The sequence below is a fragment of the Canis aureus genome, chromosome 6 (assembly GCF_053574225.1).
Source record: "Canis aureus isolate CA01 chromosome 6, VMU_Caureus_v.1.0, whole genome shotgun sequence".
Lineage (NCBI taxonomy): Eukaryota > Metazoa > Chordata > Mammalia > Carnivora > Canidae > Canis > Canis aureus.
This window is the reverse complement of record NC_135616.1, coordinates 68154024-68168091: the sequence shown is the minus strand read 5'-3', so window position 1 is coordinate 68168091 and position 14068 is coordinate 68154024. Positions and strand designations below refer to the sequence as shown.

The 14068-nt window shown below is 46.0% G+C and overlaps 1 protein-coding gene and 1 long non-coding RNA gene across 13 annotated transcripts in view; one reads left to right on the top strand and one right to left on the bottom strand.

Annotated features, from left to right (window-relative positions):
- LOC144316311 (uncharacterized) overlaps positions 1 to 4486 on the bottom strand; it is a 32449-nt gene extending 27963 nt beyond the window's left edge. The window contains exons 1-3 of the long non-coding RNA XR_013382149.1: positions 4331 to 4486; positions 3999 to 4257; positions 3661 to 3770 (exon numbers count right to left, since the gene is read on the bottom strand). This is a non-coding gene — a long non-coding RNA (uncharacterized LOC144316311). The remainder of the gene's footprint in view (positions 1 to 3660; positions 3771 to 3998; positions 4258 to 4330) is intronic.
- The window catches only part of KCNK2 (potassium two pore domain channel subfamily K member 2), a 199432-nt gene that overhangs the window by 66075 nt on the left and 119289 nt on the right, over positions 1 to 14068 (top strand). For 3 of the 12 annotated variants that reach the window (XM_077902109.1, XM_077902107.1, XM_077902106.1), the window contains exon 1: positions 6741 to 7229. In XM_077902109.1, coding sequence (XP_077758235.1) covers positions 6756 to 7229 — 474 coding nt within the window. In that variant the 5' untranslated portion in view covers positions 6741 to 6755. The other 9 variants (XM_077902113.1, XM_077902110.1, XM_077902116.1 and 6 more) reach the window with 8 other exon arrangements.

The window sequence follows — 14068 nt, the reverse complement described above, 5'->3', positions numbered from 1 at the left end:
CACCAAAATGAAGGGAGTATAGACTTTGGGGGAGCTCGATCTTCTTATTACTCATTTCAGGCTTTTTCTCTCCACTGAAGTCAAATCAAGGGGTGCTGGCTGAATAGTCCTGCAGTGTGAAGGAAATAAAGGCCACCAAGTCTTTCTATTACACCTTTGATGGGATTTATATGTGTTAAGAAATGCAGGCATAAAATTAAACAAGATAAACCATCCCATTTCCTTGTTTCTCCAGCCTCAATGATACACAAACTGGTCTACTTCCTTTTCTCCCTCTTACATCAAACACAGTAAGTGTGTATTTGGCACAAGAAGGCTCTCAAAGAGGTAGGGGGATTTAACCTAGGGGGCTGTGGGGAGCTGCAGTGGAAAACAGGGCTCAAGTCAGTGTGGAGACTGGTTTCTTGGTTCTTTCAAGTTATTTGTGAGGCTGAAGCTGAGGCTGGCTTGTTGGAGTGATTCCTGCTGATGTTACAGTTTGGAATTTTTCTTTTGATCTTATTTAAATGTCTCTGTAAAGTAAATCTGTGCCCCTTCCCCCCACATATGTGTGTGAGAGAGAATAACGCGAGGGGGATGATGTAAAACAACTACCACAGGTGCGCCGATAGAGAGAAGCAGGGAAAAAGACAATTCAGCATTTGGGATTGGCGGTGAGTCCTCCATTTCATTGAATCTGGGAAAGGGGACACGATGCAGGTGTACGTAAACTCTGAGCTAATCCCCCACTGCAGGAAGCATGAGCCAGTTTGACAGAAGACCAGTGCCTGGCAGGGTGTAGTTAGATTTACAAAAGACCCAGATGGAACAAGAAAGAATCACCAAATTGTCAAACAAAAGGCTAGGAGTTACCAAACAAGCAAACCAACCGTAAAGTGTTTGGGCTTACTTAATCTGGAGAACATAAAAACCCTTGATAGGTAAAAATGATTCTGAAGTGAATTCATCCCATGTCCTATACCTGGGTTTCAAGCACCTGAACAGAGGCCAGGTGAATGATGTCCACATCCATACTTTCATTCCAATGTTTATCAGACATCTGTTTAGGACCAATCACTGGTTATTTTGGATACTATGGAGGAACAGAGAGATCCGGTTTATGCCCTCACTGAGCTTGCAGTGTGGTCGGAAGAAACACAATGCAATGCGACAAGTGCAAAACTTGAAGCATAAGTTGCCTGGGAAGCAAACAGTAAGACATCTGAGTAGCTGGGATTCAGGAGAGACTTCCACACTGCTGGGAGATGTGAAGGATAACATCTGTGATGATTAGTTTTATGTGTCCACTTGACTAGGCTATTTGGTCAAACACTTATCTAGGTGTTGCTGTGAAGGTATTTTTTATAGATGTGGTTGCAATCTACAATCAATATTAAAGTTGACTTTGAGATTACCTCTGATGATGTGGGTAGGCCTCATAATAATCAGTCAGAGGTCTTATGAGCAAAAACTGAGGTTTCCCAGAAAAGGAGAAATTCAAGACTGAAGCATCAACTCTTGCCTGAGTTTCTAGCCTGCGAGAACCACCCCAGGAATTTCAGATGGACTTACCAGCCCCCATGACAGTGAGCTAATTCCTTAATTAAAAAAAAAAAAAATTTTTTTTTTTTTTTACACATACATGCCCTATTGGTTCCGTTTTTCTAGAGAACCCTACTAATACAGTGCCTTAGTCATGTAAAGCTGGGGGAAGGTGTGTGAGGGAAGATGAAAGTACCCAGAAAGGCCCGGAATGAAATGATTCTAGCCAGATCAGGAAGCAAATTATATGTAACATAGAGAGTCTGAAAAGGTTTTAAGTGAGAGGATCAGATTCACATTTCAGAAAGGACATCCGATTATATCAAGAGCAGAAGTCGAGAAAAACATGTTTCTGTTCCGGCAGGAAGGAATTCCTAATAAGGAAGACATTTTTTTTTTTTTTTTTAATAGGAGAAAAGAGGTGCTGCATCTATGCCGGAATTTAAAAAATAACGTGGCATTTTTGAAAAGCTTCGATGGCCACAATTCTGCAAAAAGGTTTCTAACGTTGGCTTTACCCTCAAGAGTGTGTGTGCTCCGCCTGACCTCCTGCGGGTCTGTGGCTTTCCCTCGGTTCTCACATCCGCAGCTTTCACTAGGAAGCTCTCCTTGTAGCTGGCGAAATGCTCCGACTTGGCCCAGCAGCCCTTCTGGAAGATAAAGTCTCTACCTCGGCGGCGGCGGCGGGGGTGGGGGGTGCAGGTCAGCGGGGGACTCCCGCACCTGACGCTCCGCGGGGAGCTCCGCGGCGTCTCGGGTGGGGCGAGGGGACTAGGCTCTTCCCGCCGCAGCCTGGACTGCGCGCGCCCCCTTCCCCTCCTGTGCGGGTTCGGACCCCGCAGCCCCGCAGCCCCGCAGCCCCGCAGCCCCGCAGGTCAGCTGCCCCCGCGCGGCCGTCTGCGAGTCCGGGCGGGGTCTGGTAGCCGCCGGGCCGGGGGCCTGATGCGGGGGTGTGCTGGGGCGCCCGGTTCAGTCTGACGTCCCGGGTCTCGCAGATCCGCTGCTCTGCGGAGAGCACCCGCAGCCCCCGTCCCCGGCAGAGGCGTCTAGCCCTGAGAGCCTCCCGATTTTTCTTCCGTTCCCTCCGCATCCCCAGGTGCCTTCTTCACCCCAGCTCCCGGTGCGTTCCCCATCCTTTCTGGTTTGGAACCTTCTGTTGATCAGAGCGCGCGGCCCAGGTCAAGCACCCTTGGGGGTGGGTGGGGGGTGCTGATGACTCGACCACACTTCCCCAGGCGTAGGCTGGAAGCAGCCAGCAGCCCCATGCGCCGACCCTACTCCAGGGGTCCCAGGACGCCAATGGGGGCAGTTCTCTCTCCAACCCTGGATGGGGCGGTGGGCAAGGCGAGCGGAGGATGTCCACGCGCAGGGGTCCCGGGACCCGCGCCCCGGAGCTTAGTCCCGCCCCGCGCCCCGCAAGGGGATAGGCTGGAGCTCTCTGCGCGCCAGGTAGTGAGACCCGGCCCGTGGGGAGGGGCTGAGAGCAGAGGAGGCGGCAGGTGAGCCCCGGGGCAGCGCCCCCCCCCCAACCCCGGGCGGGGAGGCCGGGGCGACCGCGGCGCGGGTTGGGCTAGGAGGGGGTGTGGAGAGGCGAGCCCGGGCGGGGAGACGGAAGGGGGGGTGGAGGCGAGGGGGAGGGAGTTCCGAAAGGAGGGAAAGGAGCAGCGGGCGAGGGACGGGAGCGGCGAGCCCGGCAGGGAGAGCGGCGGAGGGCGGCCGAGCTGCGCGCGGGGCCCGCGCCACACCCCCGCCCCCGGGGCCCGAGGGCTGTGCCGGGGGAGACACAAAGACATGCGAAGAGGGGCCGAGCGAGGCTCGCGCACAAAGACGCCGCCGGGGCGCACGGCCGCTCGGGCTGCACCGACCGCCCCCGCGCCGCGCCGCGCCGCCGACTGGCCAGCGCGGAAGCCGGGGCGGAGCGCACGGCGGCGGCTGCCGGCCGGCGCGGGACCCGGGTCGCCCGCGCTCTCCGGGTGACCCGGGCCCGGCCGCAGGCGCGTGCGGGGGCGGCGGCGCCCGCGCCCAACTTGGCCTCGGCCTCGCCCTCTGCCCAGCCCGCCGGTGTCCCCTCCTTCCCGCGATTTCGTTGCTTCTCACGCTCCCCCCACCCCCTCCCGCGTCCAGCCCCGCGCTCCCCACCTTGTAAAACAAAGCCGGGGAAAATGCCTGCCCGTGCAGCTCGGAGCGCGCAGCCCGACTCTGAATAAGAAGTGAGTACAATGGCGTGTTTGTAAAAGCTTCAAGTCCGTCTTTAAAAAAAAAAAAAAACCAAAAAAAAAAAAAAAAAAAAAAACATTGTGAATGCTGCATGCCTCATGCTTCCCAGCGCCTCGCGGGAGAGACCCGGCTATAGAGCAGGAGGTGAGACCCCCGGGGACCAGCCCCCCCCCCCCCCCCCAGCCGCCCTGCGCTTTCCCGCCCCTGCCTGGACTGGGAGGGCTGCAAATGCCCCGCTGCCGCAAGCAGACGTCCTCCACCTTCGTTTTCCGTCCTAGGTGTTGGGTCATAATCTCGGCTTGGAGGCAACCGATGCCCGGCTCCTCTGCTGGCTGCTTCTCCCCCCTCTCCCGCTGATGCCTGGGGCTTTTGCATCTGCCTCGGGGGGTGGGTTTGGGACACCTTGGGGGAGTTTCCGAAGGCGGAGGAGGGTCAGCCCTTGGGAGCAGCCGACAGGCAGGACGCAGGGTGACCCTGATAGCACTTGTTGCCCATTGCGTGGTGGGACAGGCAGTGGTGCTGAAAAAAAAAAAAGCTCGTTTCTCCTCCTATTGAGTCGTGGGCTGCGGGCCCCGGAGCGTAGAAGGCATACCTGCGTGAGGATGGGAGCCTGGGATTAAGAAGAGACTGCGATGTGCTGGAAGCAGAGGGGGAGGTAGTGATGGTTGATGACAGTGTGTGCAAGGGACGACTCTTGGATTCCTTGTTCTAAGGAGCATCTCAGCCTGATCATACATCAGACGACCTGGAGCTGGAAACACACAGGTTACCCGTGTTAGACTGAGAGGAAGAGCTGTTTTTTTGTTGTCGTTTTTTGTTTTTTTTAATTTTGGTATCTGACCAGTTGCTGTCCATTCTGTCTGCCAAATGTGCATTTATATATATTTCTGCTAATTAAAAAAATAAGGCAATAGCTTAAAAGAATTAAACTTCATCAGCAAATGTATTGGCTTAATGCACACACACAATCTTTTTTGGAACATATCTGTTCCATTCCCCCACAAGTGTTAGTGTGGCATTGGGATTTAGGATTGGGATTTGGGTGCCTGTTCGAGTTAAACAGTCTTGGTGTTTTCCACTTCTATAGACTAGAAACACTGGTGTGAGAAACTAGTAGTATGAGACCCAGAAAATTGGAAAGGATGAGGCTTGGAAAGCTCCCTTCAGAGAGATAATGTGGATATCCTGTTATTTTTATTCCAAAGGTGGCTTAATCTTAGATTATGACCTTTATTTTTCACTCAAGACACTCCAGGTAGTTTGGCGGTGGGGTGGCGTGCTAGCCGGAAGATGACAGCAATATCAGATGTTATCAGCATGTCTATTAAAAAAGTTTTTTCTGATAACTAAACGCATACCCAGTGCTAATCTTGAGCAAAGTTGCCTGTCTGTCTATTATGTGATGAAAGTGTCTACTAGTTTGTGGCTTAATCCTGAGCAGGTGACTGTATCAGGAGGGAAACTTGTACATACCTGTATACGGCAGGTTGAACCACTGGAAATTGCTGAAATGAGCAATTCAGTATGTTTGTGGAATCTCCACTCAGAGCCATGGGTACAGTTGCTTCATTGGAGCTCTGACTTCTTCTCTTTAAAGTCAGAGCCATTCGGGGCTCTGCTGGTTTGAGGAGCCCTCTGTTATGTGCCACCACTGAACAACGCTACTTATGTCTAGTGCTTCAAGTAGCTTTGTTTGCAAAGCTTCTTTGGGATGGGGAGCTGAAGATTTATTTTATGAACTCAAACTGTGGTAGTCCTATGTCAACTCAGAGGTAGTCAGGAGGGGCACGGTATCTGGCCCTGTGAAAACTCTTTCTCCAGTCTCTTCTTATCCTCAAGTAATTTCAGGTTTGCTGTAGGGTACTCGGGTGCAATTCCATAGGGAGTTCTCACATACTAACCTAAAAGTGTCTTTTAGATTCGGTTATTATTTTATATCAAACCTGTATTATGTCTACCAGAGGAATTTTACTTCTGTCTCTAACAATAGTGGACTCTAAACTGATTGTTCTGGTTGAGTTGGTGGTTTTTTTTTAAGTCCCTCTGTTTTTGTTTTTGTTGTTGTTGTTGTTGTTGTTGCTGCTGCTGCTGTTTTCTGCTACTCTTTTAACCTTTTTGGTTCAATGTTGTCTTTCCAATCAAACATTGTGCAGTAAATAGCTTATTTTCTCCTTAGCAAGTTTGAAGTCTAGGATCTTTGTATTTTCTCAAAAGAAATCCATTAATGATGTTTTTGAACAGCTAAGATAAATAATAAATGGATTTACAGTCACCTCAGAGTATATGGGAATTTGTAAGAGAACACATAAATCCACTCTAATGGAGCAATTAGCTTTGTGCACAGCATGGAGGGTCTAAGGTGTGAGATAAGGTTTTACTTTTTTTTCTGGATAATGTTCCCTGTTGAAATGGAAGGAACTTGTCATGTCTTGGCTGTACCTAGGATGGTGCCAGAAAAGGTAGCAGTACTTTTGTTTTTTTCAAGATGTCAGAGATCGAATAGCAAGATACAGAGAACGTTTAATCATGAACCACTTCAGAGGGTAGGTGAAAAGAAATGATTGGGCAATTGAGTGGTTTACTTACCATCATGTTTTACCAGAAAGTGACTAATGTTTTACTTTGAGCAACAATGTTTGGATCACAAATTCTCCTGTAATACTATCCCTTTATGACAATGAATTTTTCCATAAAAAATAAAGAATATTCCCTGTGTTGGTTGCTGGTGGTATAGAGGGTTAAGTTCTTGAGGACAGGAATAATCCGTGCACCTTCTTCATGAAAATGCATGAGATAGTTGAATACGATCAACTCTTAGCAGTCTTTGTTGACTAGCCTAGTGAACGGATGTAAATTTTACAATTAATTAGGAAGACCTCAGGCACTTATTTATTTATTTATTTATTTATTTATTTATTTATTTAAGTTTCTTGGTCCACCTCCTTTTTCTTCCTCCCACCTGGAACCCCAGTAGCAGCAGAGAGCTGAGACCCAGCCCCTTTGCCTTGAACCTATATATGAGGTCCTGGGTGCGACCCAGTGGGAGCACTCTGGTTGGTTCCAGAGCTTCCACCAGGAGAGCAGTGGAGTTCACTCAGCCTCTGCTCAGCCCCTCAGGAAGCCCGGCCTCGACCCCCTGGCCGCTCCTCCAACCTAACCTTCATTCTCTGTTGTTGTCAGTGGCGGCACCCGACTTGCTGGATCCTAAATCTGCCGCTCAGAACTCCAAACCGAGGCTCTCGTTTTCCACGAAACCCACAGTGCTCGCGTCGCGGGTGGAGAGTGACACGGCCATTAATGTTATGAAATGGAAGACGGTCTCCACGATTTTCCTGGTGGTTGTCCTCTATCTGATCATCGGAGCCACCGTGTTCAAAGCGTTGGAGCAGCCTCATGAGATTTCGCAGAGGACCACCATTGTGATCCAGAAGCAGACATTCATTTCCCAACACTCCTGTGTCAATTCGACTGAGCTGGACGAACTCATCCAGGTAATGATGGCACAGAGGAGTTGTTACCCGGCTTCCTCTACGGGAAAGAAAGTCACAGCGAGCGGAGGCTCCCTGTGGCACAGAGGCCTGCCTGCGGGGCCCTTGTCTGCTTGCTGCTTAGCAGTGACTTGTTTCAGCCTGTTTCAGATTGTTCCCTCTTTGCTTTCCGCGCTTTTCTTCTCTTACTTCTCTCCCTTTTTTTCTCCTTCTCCTTTGTTCCTCCTTCCTTCTGTTCCTTCATATCCTTTTCTGCTCCTTCTGTCCCCGTGTCTCCCTGATTTGTCCTTCTCTGCCCTCTCTCAGACCTGCCAGGGGCCACCCGTGCACATGGGTTGCCTTGCCGGAGGCCCTTGGGGTTAGATTATCATTGCCGACTGAGAAACATTGCTGTGGCAAGTGAGGGGAAGAGCTAAAGCAGAAGAGTGGCTTTAATCTTGCCAGGGGGCATCACTAGATCGAAGAGATAAGTTTGTGGGGTGACACTCTTGAGATGCGTCCCTCTCTTGGGCACTAAGTTGAAGCTCACGCCTTTAACCTAATCAATGTAGAACTCTTGAACTGCCTTTTCAGGGTCTAGAGAAATGATTAATCCTTGCTTCTCTAAACCCCAACTTAAAGCAATTTACTATGACACAGAAAAACAGAGTTTTTGAGTGTGAAACGATAATTTCGTTTTCATGTACTCTACAAGGGCTGACCCGTGTTCTTATGGAAAATATTTTGCTTTGAAAGTGAATTACAGAATGATTTAAAAGTTTCAGGTAGGCTCCTTGGAGATGGCTGTATTTTTGTTGTAGATTTCTCTTACATGAAACAGTTCAGTGATCAAACCAAGAATCTGGTCAGAAGACAGCCTTAGAATGTTCTTTCAAGGAGAGATCTATCTGACTGGTTGTGGAAAACCCTTCTAATTGTACAGCTATTCATTTTCCTATAGAGCCTACTTTGCTTAACTGGTGTAAGTCAGATTGGACTGAAAAGTACCTGAGGCATCCAAATACGTTCTTCCTCATATTATATTTGGTTTTACATCCTTTGAATGAGTTGGAATAGTAGATCAAAGGAGGAAATTCTTACTGGTTTTAATCCTGTTTCCTACCCAGAGACCTTTTCTCTCTAATTTCCCTTTTGGCATGGAAGCCCTGAGTGCTACCTCTGCCCTTCACACGGCTCTCTGTTTGTAGACCACACGTACAAGTTCTTATTTAAGCTTTACTGAAAGCTATCAAAGATTGTATTCTCTCAATCTCAGTTAGCTCCTACTATAGTCAGACACTTCTGCATCTCAGCTGTTTGACTTAGATTTTGAAAAGACTCTTCAGATACTTTTATACTGAATTCTCCACTATTTTTAGATGATGGCAATATTTTCAGTATTGACAGTGAACCTGCCACCCCATTGCCTGTTCCTACAGAAGATCACTTTCACTTTGCTCTCGTTTCTGTGCCACAGAATTCTAAGAGGTACTAAAAAATCTTAAAGAATTCCCATTTCCCTGGGGCTTTAAAAGATGAGCTCTAAGTTGTCCTGGAAGTAGCATCAGGTAGTGGTAAAAGCCTAAACATTGGAATCAGAGAGAATGTGTTTTAAACTCCAGTTGAGCACTTTTCTAGAGGTGTTCTACTTTCTAGAATAAGTAACTTTGCTCTCAAAGCCTTCAGTGATCTATCTGGAATGCGGAAAGAAGATCTGTCAGATGGGGTTGCCCTGAAGAGTAAAGAGATAATCCCCATAAAGCATTTAGGATGTCACAAAGTGTTAGGTTTGTTTGCTGTTGTCCTTCACTCCCTTTGCCCCACCCCCACTCCATCCCTTTATTGGGTTAAAGTATCTGATTCTGGCAGTTGCATTCTTAGCATCTGAAGTGGTGTCTTGGGTTTGGGGCAGGGGGAAAAAAATGCCTGGAATTTCAGGACAATGCTGGAGGAAGCCCTGTGTCAATTTGAAAAATGGTCCCACTGTTCAATACTACCTAGATTGATTCATAAGTGTGAAAATAACTTGAAGGTCATGGCAGGTGGAGACAATCTGGAGGTGGAGACTGATCATTTTTGCTCTATTGTTTTTGGAGTGGGTACAGACAGAGCTCAACAATGACCTAAACTTTTTCTTTCCGCCCCACACAGGAATCTGTTTTAGCTTTATTAATATTCACTCTGCTGATGGGAATCTTTGCTTTTTAAAGATCTCAAGTATTTTTGTGCTTATTCAGAAGTCTGTTATTTACTGTCATGTCACTCATCATTATAACTCCATGGCTTTAATAAATTATTTAATTCTCTTTGAATAAAGTTTCTTCTGATAAAAGAAATGTTTATAGTGGCATGGCTTCAAGGCTCAAGATCAGTATTTAAATAGGGAGGAAGGCAAATGATCCAGTAATCTTCTATCAGAATTACATTACATTCATATGATTCTTGTCAATTTCCACATGTTTTTTTCCCACATTTGTTTTACCATTTAATCATCCCTTAAAACCTCTTCGTGAGTAGGTATATTAGACAGTGATATCACAGCATAAGGATTAGAGAGCTAACACACAGCAGTCCCAGGGACTGACGCCAAGATAGCATTATGAGGATGTGAGTTTAGGTCTTCAGAACCTTGATCTGCTGTTATTCCCAGGAATCTCTGCTCTTTCAGGGTTCAGCATTTTTCAGTGCTGAGAGAGGGAACCAGGTGAAGAAGTTAGAAATTCAGTCCTGGTCTTGGTGGAGAAGACTTCTGGACTGGATTCCTTTTTTGAAGAGTGGGGAAGGAGGAAGAAATGGGTAGCCAGACTGTAAGGCCAGGGTCAGGTACAGTTAATCTAATTTGGCCCCGGGGCCCCAGGTTATTAATTACACCTCTGGATGAGTTATGGTAACCTCATAACAAGCTGTGCTTGCATCACAGGGTGGAGGAAGCGAGGGAGGAGAGAGAAGAAAACAGAGCTTTAAGGCTCCTGAGAGCAACTGCTTTTTCTGCTACATAGTCCCACTTTGTACTTCCCCTCTGAGCTCTGTCTTGACATCAGCCCTCCAAGGCAACATTGAGGATTGAGGAGGTGGCAGAGATATCAGACAAAGGAATCTAAAGGGCCAACGTATTTTGAACACTTTGATTCTCAACATCCTTTACATTTAAGTTAGTGTAATGTCAGTGCAAGAAAACATAGGGGAACACTTTGAAGTTTTAAGAGTCATGAATACCATTAACAATAGCCAAAATTTAATGAACACTGACTACGTGCAAGGCACTATTCTAACCTTTTATGTGTATTGTCTCAATTCACACACAACCGTATGAGGTAGGTGTCTTATTAATTGCATTTAACTTAGGTGCAAATTGAGGCAGAAGGAGCTTAATTTTCTAAGAGTATAAAGTGCTTGAGTGCACTGTTATTTAAACCTTAAGTGGACAGACTCCAAAGCTTGTGCTCTCAGCTCCTGTATTTACTGCTTCTAAAAAAAAAAACTAATAAATGTTAATTTTGCTGTAAAGCTTCGTGTTATTCCATGTATTAGACTGGAATGAATATCAAATTACAATCCTCTGTACATAGTGATGTATATTATGTAACATATCTCTTCCTCCATATAAGAATGAAGAGTATATAACCTGAGATTTTCATTTTTGTTTTTTTGAAAAAGAGACAGTGCTCATAGGCAGGGGAAGGGAGGGACAGGATGGGCAGAGACAGGAAGAGAGAATCCCAAGCAGGCTCCACATTCAGTGCAGAGCCCAGTGCTGGGCTCGATCTCATGACCATGAAATGATGATCTGAGCTGAAATCAAGTCAGACGCTTACCCAACTGAGCCACCCAGGCACCCTTATAACCTGATTTTGAATATTCTTTTTAGAGAACATTTCCTGGTTTTCTCCTGTTTGAATGTGGTAAAACCAGTAGAGACATGGTTATGTTAGATACACCTGATCTTCAATCTAGTTATTTCCATATTTGCTGAATCAGTTCTGGGATTTAAAAATAGGGCAAAAAAATATTTTAAAAAATAGGGCAAAATCTATGATCTCTATGCTGATAATAATTATTTTCTCACTTGATCCACACAACCTCTGTGAGGTGTAAGTAGGGAAGGTATTCTCTGCAGTTTTGGGTGAAGAAATGGCCACATTTGTGTGAAGTCATGTGGTCTCAGGACTAGATCTTTTGGAGTCTTTCTCCTGAGGTGATTATGTTCTCTTTGCGCTATTCCTTTTTCTTAGTTTGGTTTTTACTCCTTCATTCAGGGGCATTTGTTGGGCACTTCCCATGTGTTGGAGAATATCAGTGCAAGTAAAATGATTGGAAAAAACATCTTAAGCACTCCTCCCTTCAAAGTCAAGGGCAGAGACCACTATAAACACAGCTACAATAGAAGTTTTTTAGAGATTGGAGCTAGACTACTGAGGAAGAGATGAACCACTTAATAAGAGATAGGAAGACACACAGAAGAGGTAAAATGGAAACCGGATGTTAAACGTGGAATCAGAAAATATTAGAGGGAGGCAAAGGGGATCAGCAGATGTTCTAGGCAGAAGGAGCATGAGGAGCTTCAGTGACCGAATTATCTGGATTGAGGAACAGGGGCATCAGCAACTGTGACAAAATAGAGCGGGCCTACGGTGCCATACCAGGGAGGTGGGCTTTATCCTGAGCCCATTCTCTACCTGGGTGGCCATGACTTCGGGGCACTTGGTTGTGTCCCAGGGGGTACCTGGAGCTGCATGCCTTCCTAGAAAGCCAGTGAACTTTTAAAACAAAACCAAAAACATTGTTTTGTATTAATTATATGAACATTCATTCACTCAAAAGCATTTAGTGAATTCCTGCTGTGTGCATTGTCTCAGGCACAGAAATACCATGGAGAATAAGAGATGAAACTTCTTGCCCTTACAGAGATTCCATGCTGCTGAGGGAAGATAGTATGTTAGATAGTGGTAAGTCTCAGAAGAAAAAACAAAGCAGTGAAAAAGGATAGGAAATGTTGAGTGGTATTGGTGATTAATTTTACATAAGGTCACTGGGGAAGCCTCACCAATAAGGTGACTTTTAAGTAAATCGAGTGAAGAAAGTAGTCAAGTGGTAGTCTGAGGAGTAACACTCAGGGAGAGGGATCAGCGGTGGAAAGGCCCTCCCTGGAGTGAGAGTGCCCTTGGCAGGTATAGGAACAGCAAGGATGCTAGGAGGGAGTATAGAAGATGACATCAGGCAGGTAACGAGGGCCAAGTCCTGTAGGGCCTTGTAAGTTATAATATGGGGTTGGCTTTCTGGTGCAGATGAATGTCCTGCTCTGACTTGTTTCCCCAGGATCACTCTGGCTACTGAGTTGAAAATAGACCGCAGATGGCCATGGACAGAAACAGAGGAAAGTTATCTGGCCACTGTGATAATTCTGGTGATGAGGGGGGCTTGAACCAAGGTGGTGGCAGTGGGTGCTGTGGGATCTGATCAGATTCTGAATATATTTTAGGAGAGCCAATGGACTTACCAATGCCCAAGACTTGCAGTGCCAGGGTGAGGAGTCAAAGAAAACACCAAAAGTTTTGTCCTAAGGAACTAAAAGAATACAGTTCCCACTTTCCTGACATGAGGAAGAATATAGGAAGAGCTGGTTAGGGGATGATGTCAGGCACTTAGTGTTGGAGATTGCATTGATAAGTGTCAGCTAGACAGGGTTCGATTATTGAAAAAGATTTACAGGACCCAAAATAATAGGACTTACAGATCTCTGTTGCGGGAAAATGATAAAAAATAACAATGGCACCCAATAAAGATGCATACCACAGGCCAAGGTTGCATCACAGCAGAGACCTCCCTCTGCCAGGCCATGCCAGGACATACTTCTTTCCTAGATCAAGAGCCACCAATGTGTGCATGGAGTACCTTGGAACCAGGGAGCCCACGATGACATCTTGGCTGAGATCTTTGCTACCCTGTTGGTCACAAAGGCATTTTCTTGCCAGGTAGCCAGCCTCAGTGGCAGAGCTTTCTGAGAGTTTTTGCACCAAGACCAGGTGCAAATCATTCATCATGCTGTTACCGATAAGTAATGTGACAAGCTGGTCCAATCTCCCAGACACTCTTCAAGCCATGGCTATAAAACAACACTCTTGGTCAACATGTCTCACATTTTTACCAGGGGACAGGTCTGTGCAAAGTAGCTTAGGCAAATTCCCGCCAGCACAGTGATGTTAAATTTGAGATGCCAATAACTTGTTGTTCAGAAAACTTCTAAAAGGGCTTTCTTTTTTTTTATCAGTGCCTTTATTTATCTTGTCCCTTGGGTTAATCTCTGGAAAAAGCCCTGCAGATAGTGAAGATAAACTTCTTGGATGTGTAATAACATAGTAGGTTGGATTATTTTAGCAGATTACTTCGGAGCTATTTAAAGGACTGGGCTCTAATGTTGATGATTATTCAGGAATGCTATCTTGAGAATTACAAGACGGATTTATGTACCAAAGGAGCTACAGAACTCTTTAGAAAACTTCATCAATTTCCAGTTTCCCAAGGACTCTCCCAATACTACTGTCTTAGTGAACAAACTTATGTTTGCCTCCCCTTCCTGTCCATATGTTCATGCTATCTTGACTTGCAGAATGAAAGGATTAAAGCAAATACCTTGTCATGTGTAAGTACATTAAATAACAATTGAAATATTTTTATACGCTGTTTCCTAATTATACTTGGGTTTTTATGATAAAACATTTAAGTAGTTTGTCAGGAAATGGTTTTATCTCCAAAAGCTATATGAAGATTAACTAGTTAATATTGGTGGAAGAAAGAAAGAAAGCTATGTGAGTATTGTATGTTAATAAAATATTACTCAAACTGAGGTGATTAAAAAGGATTAT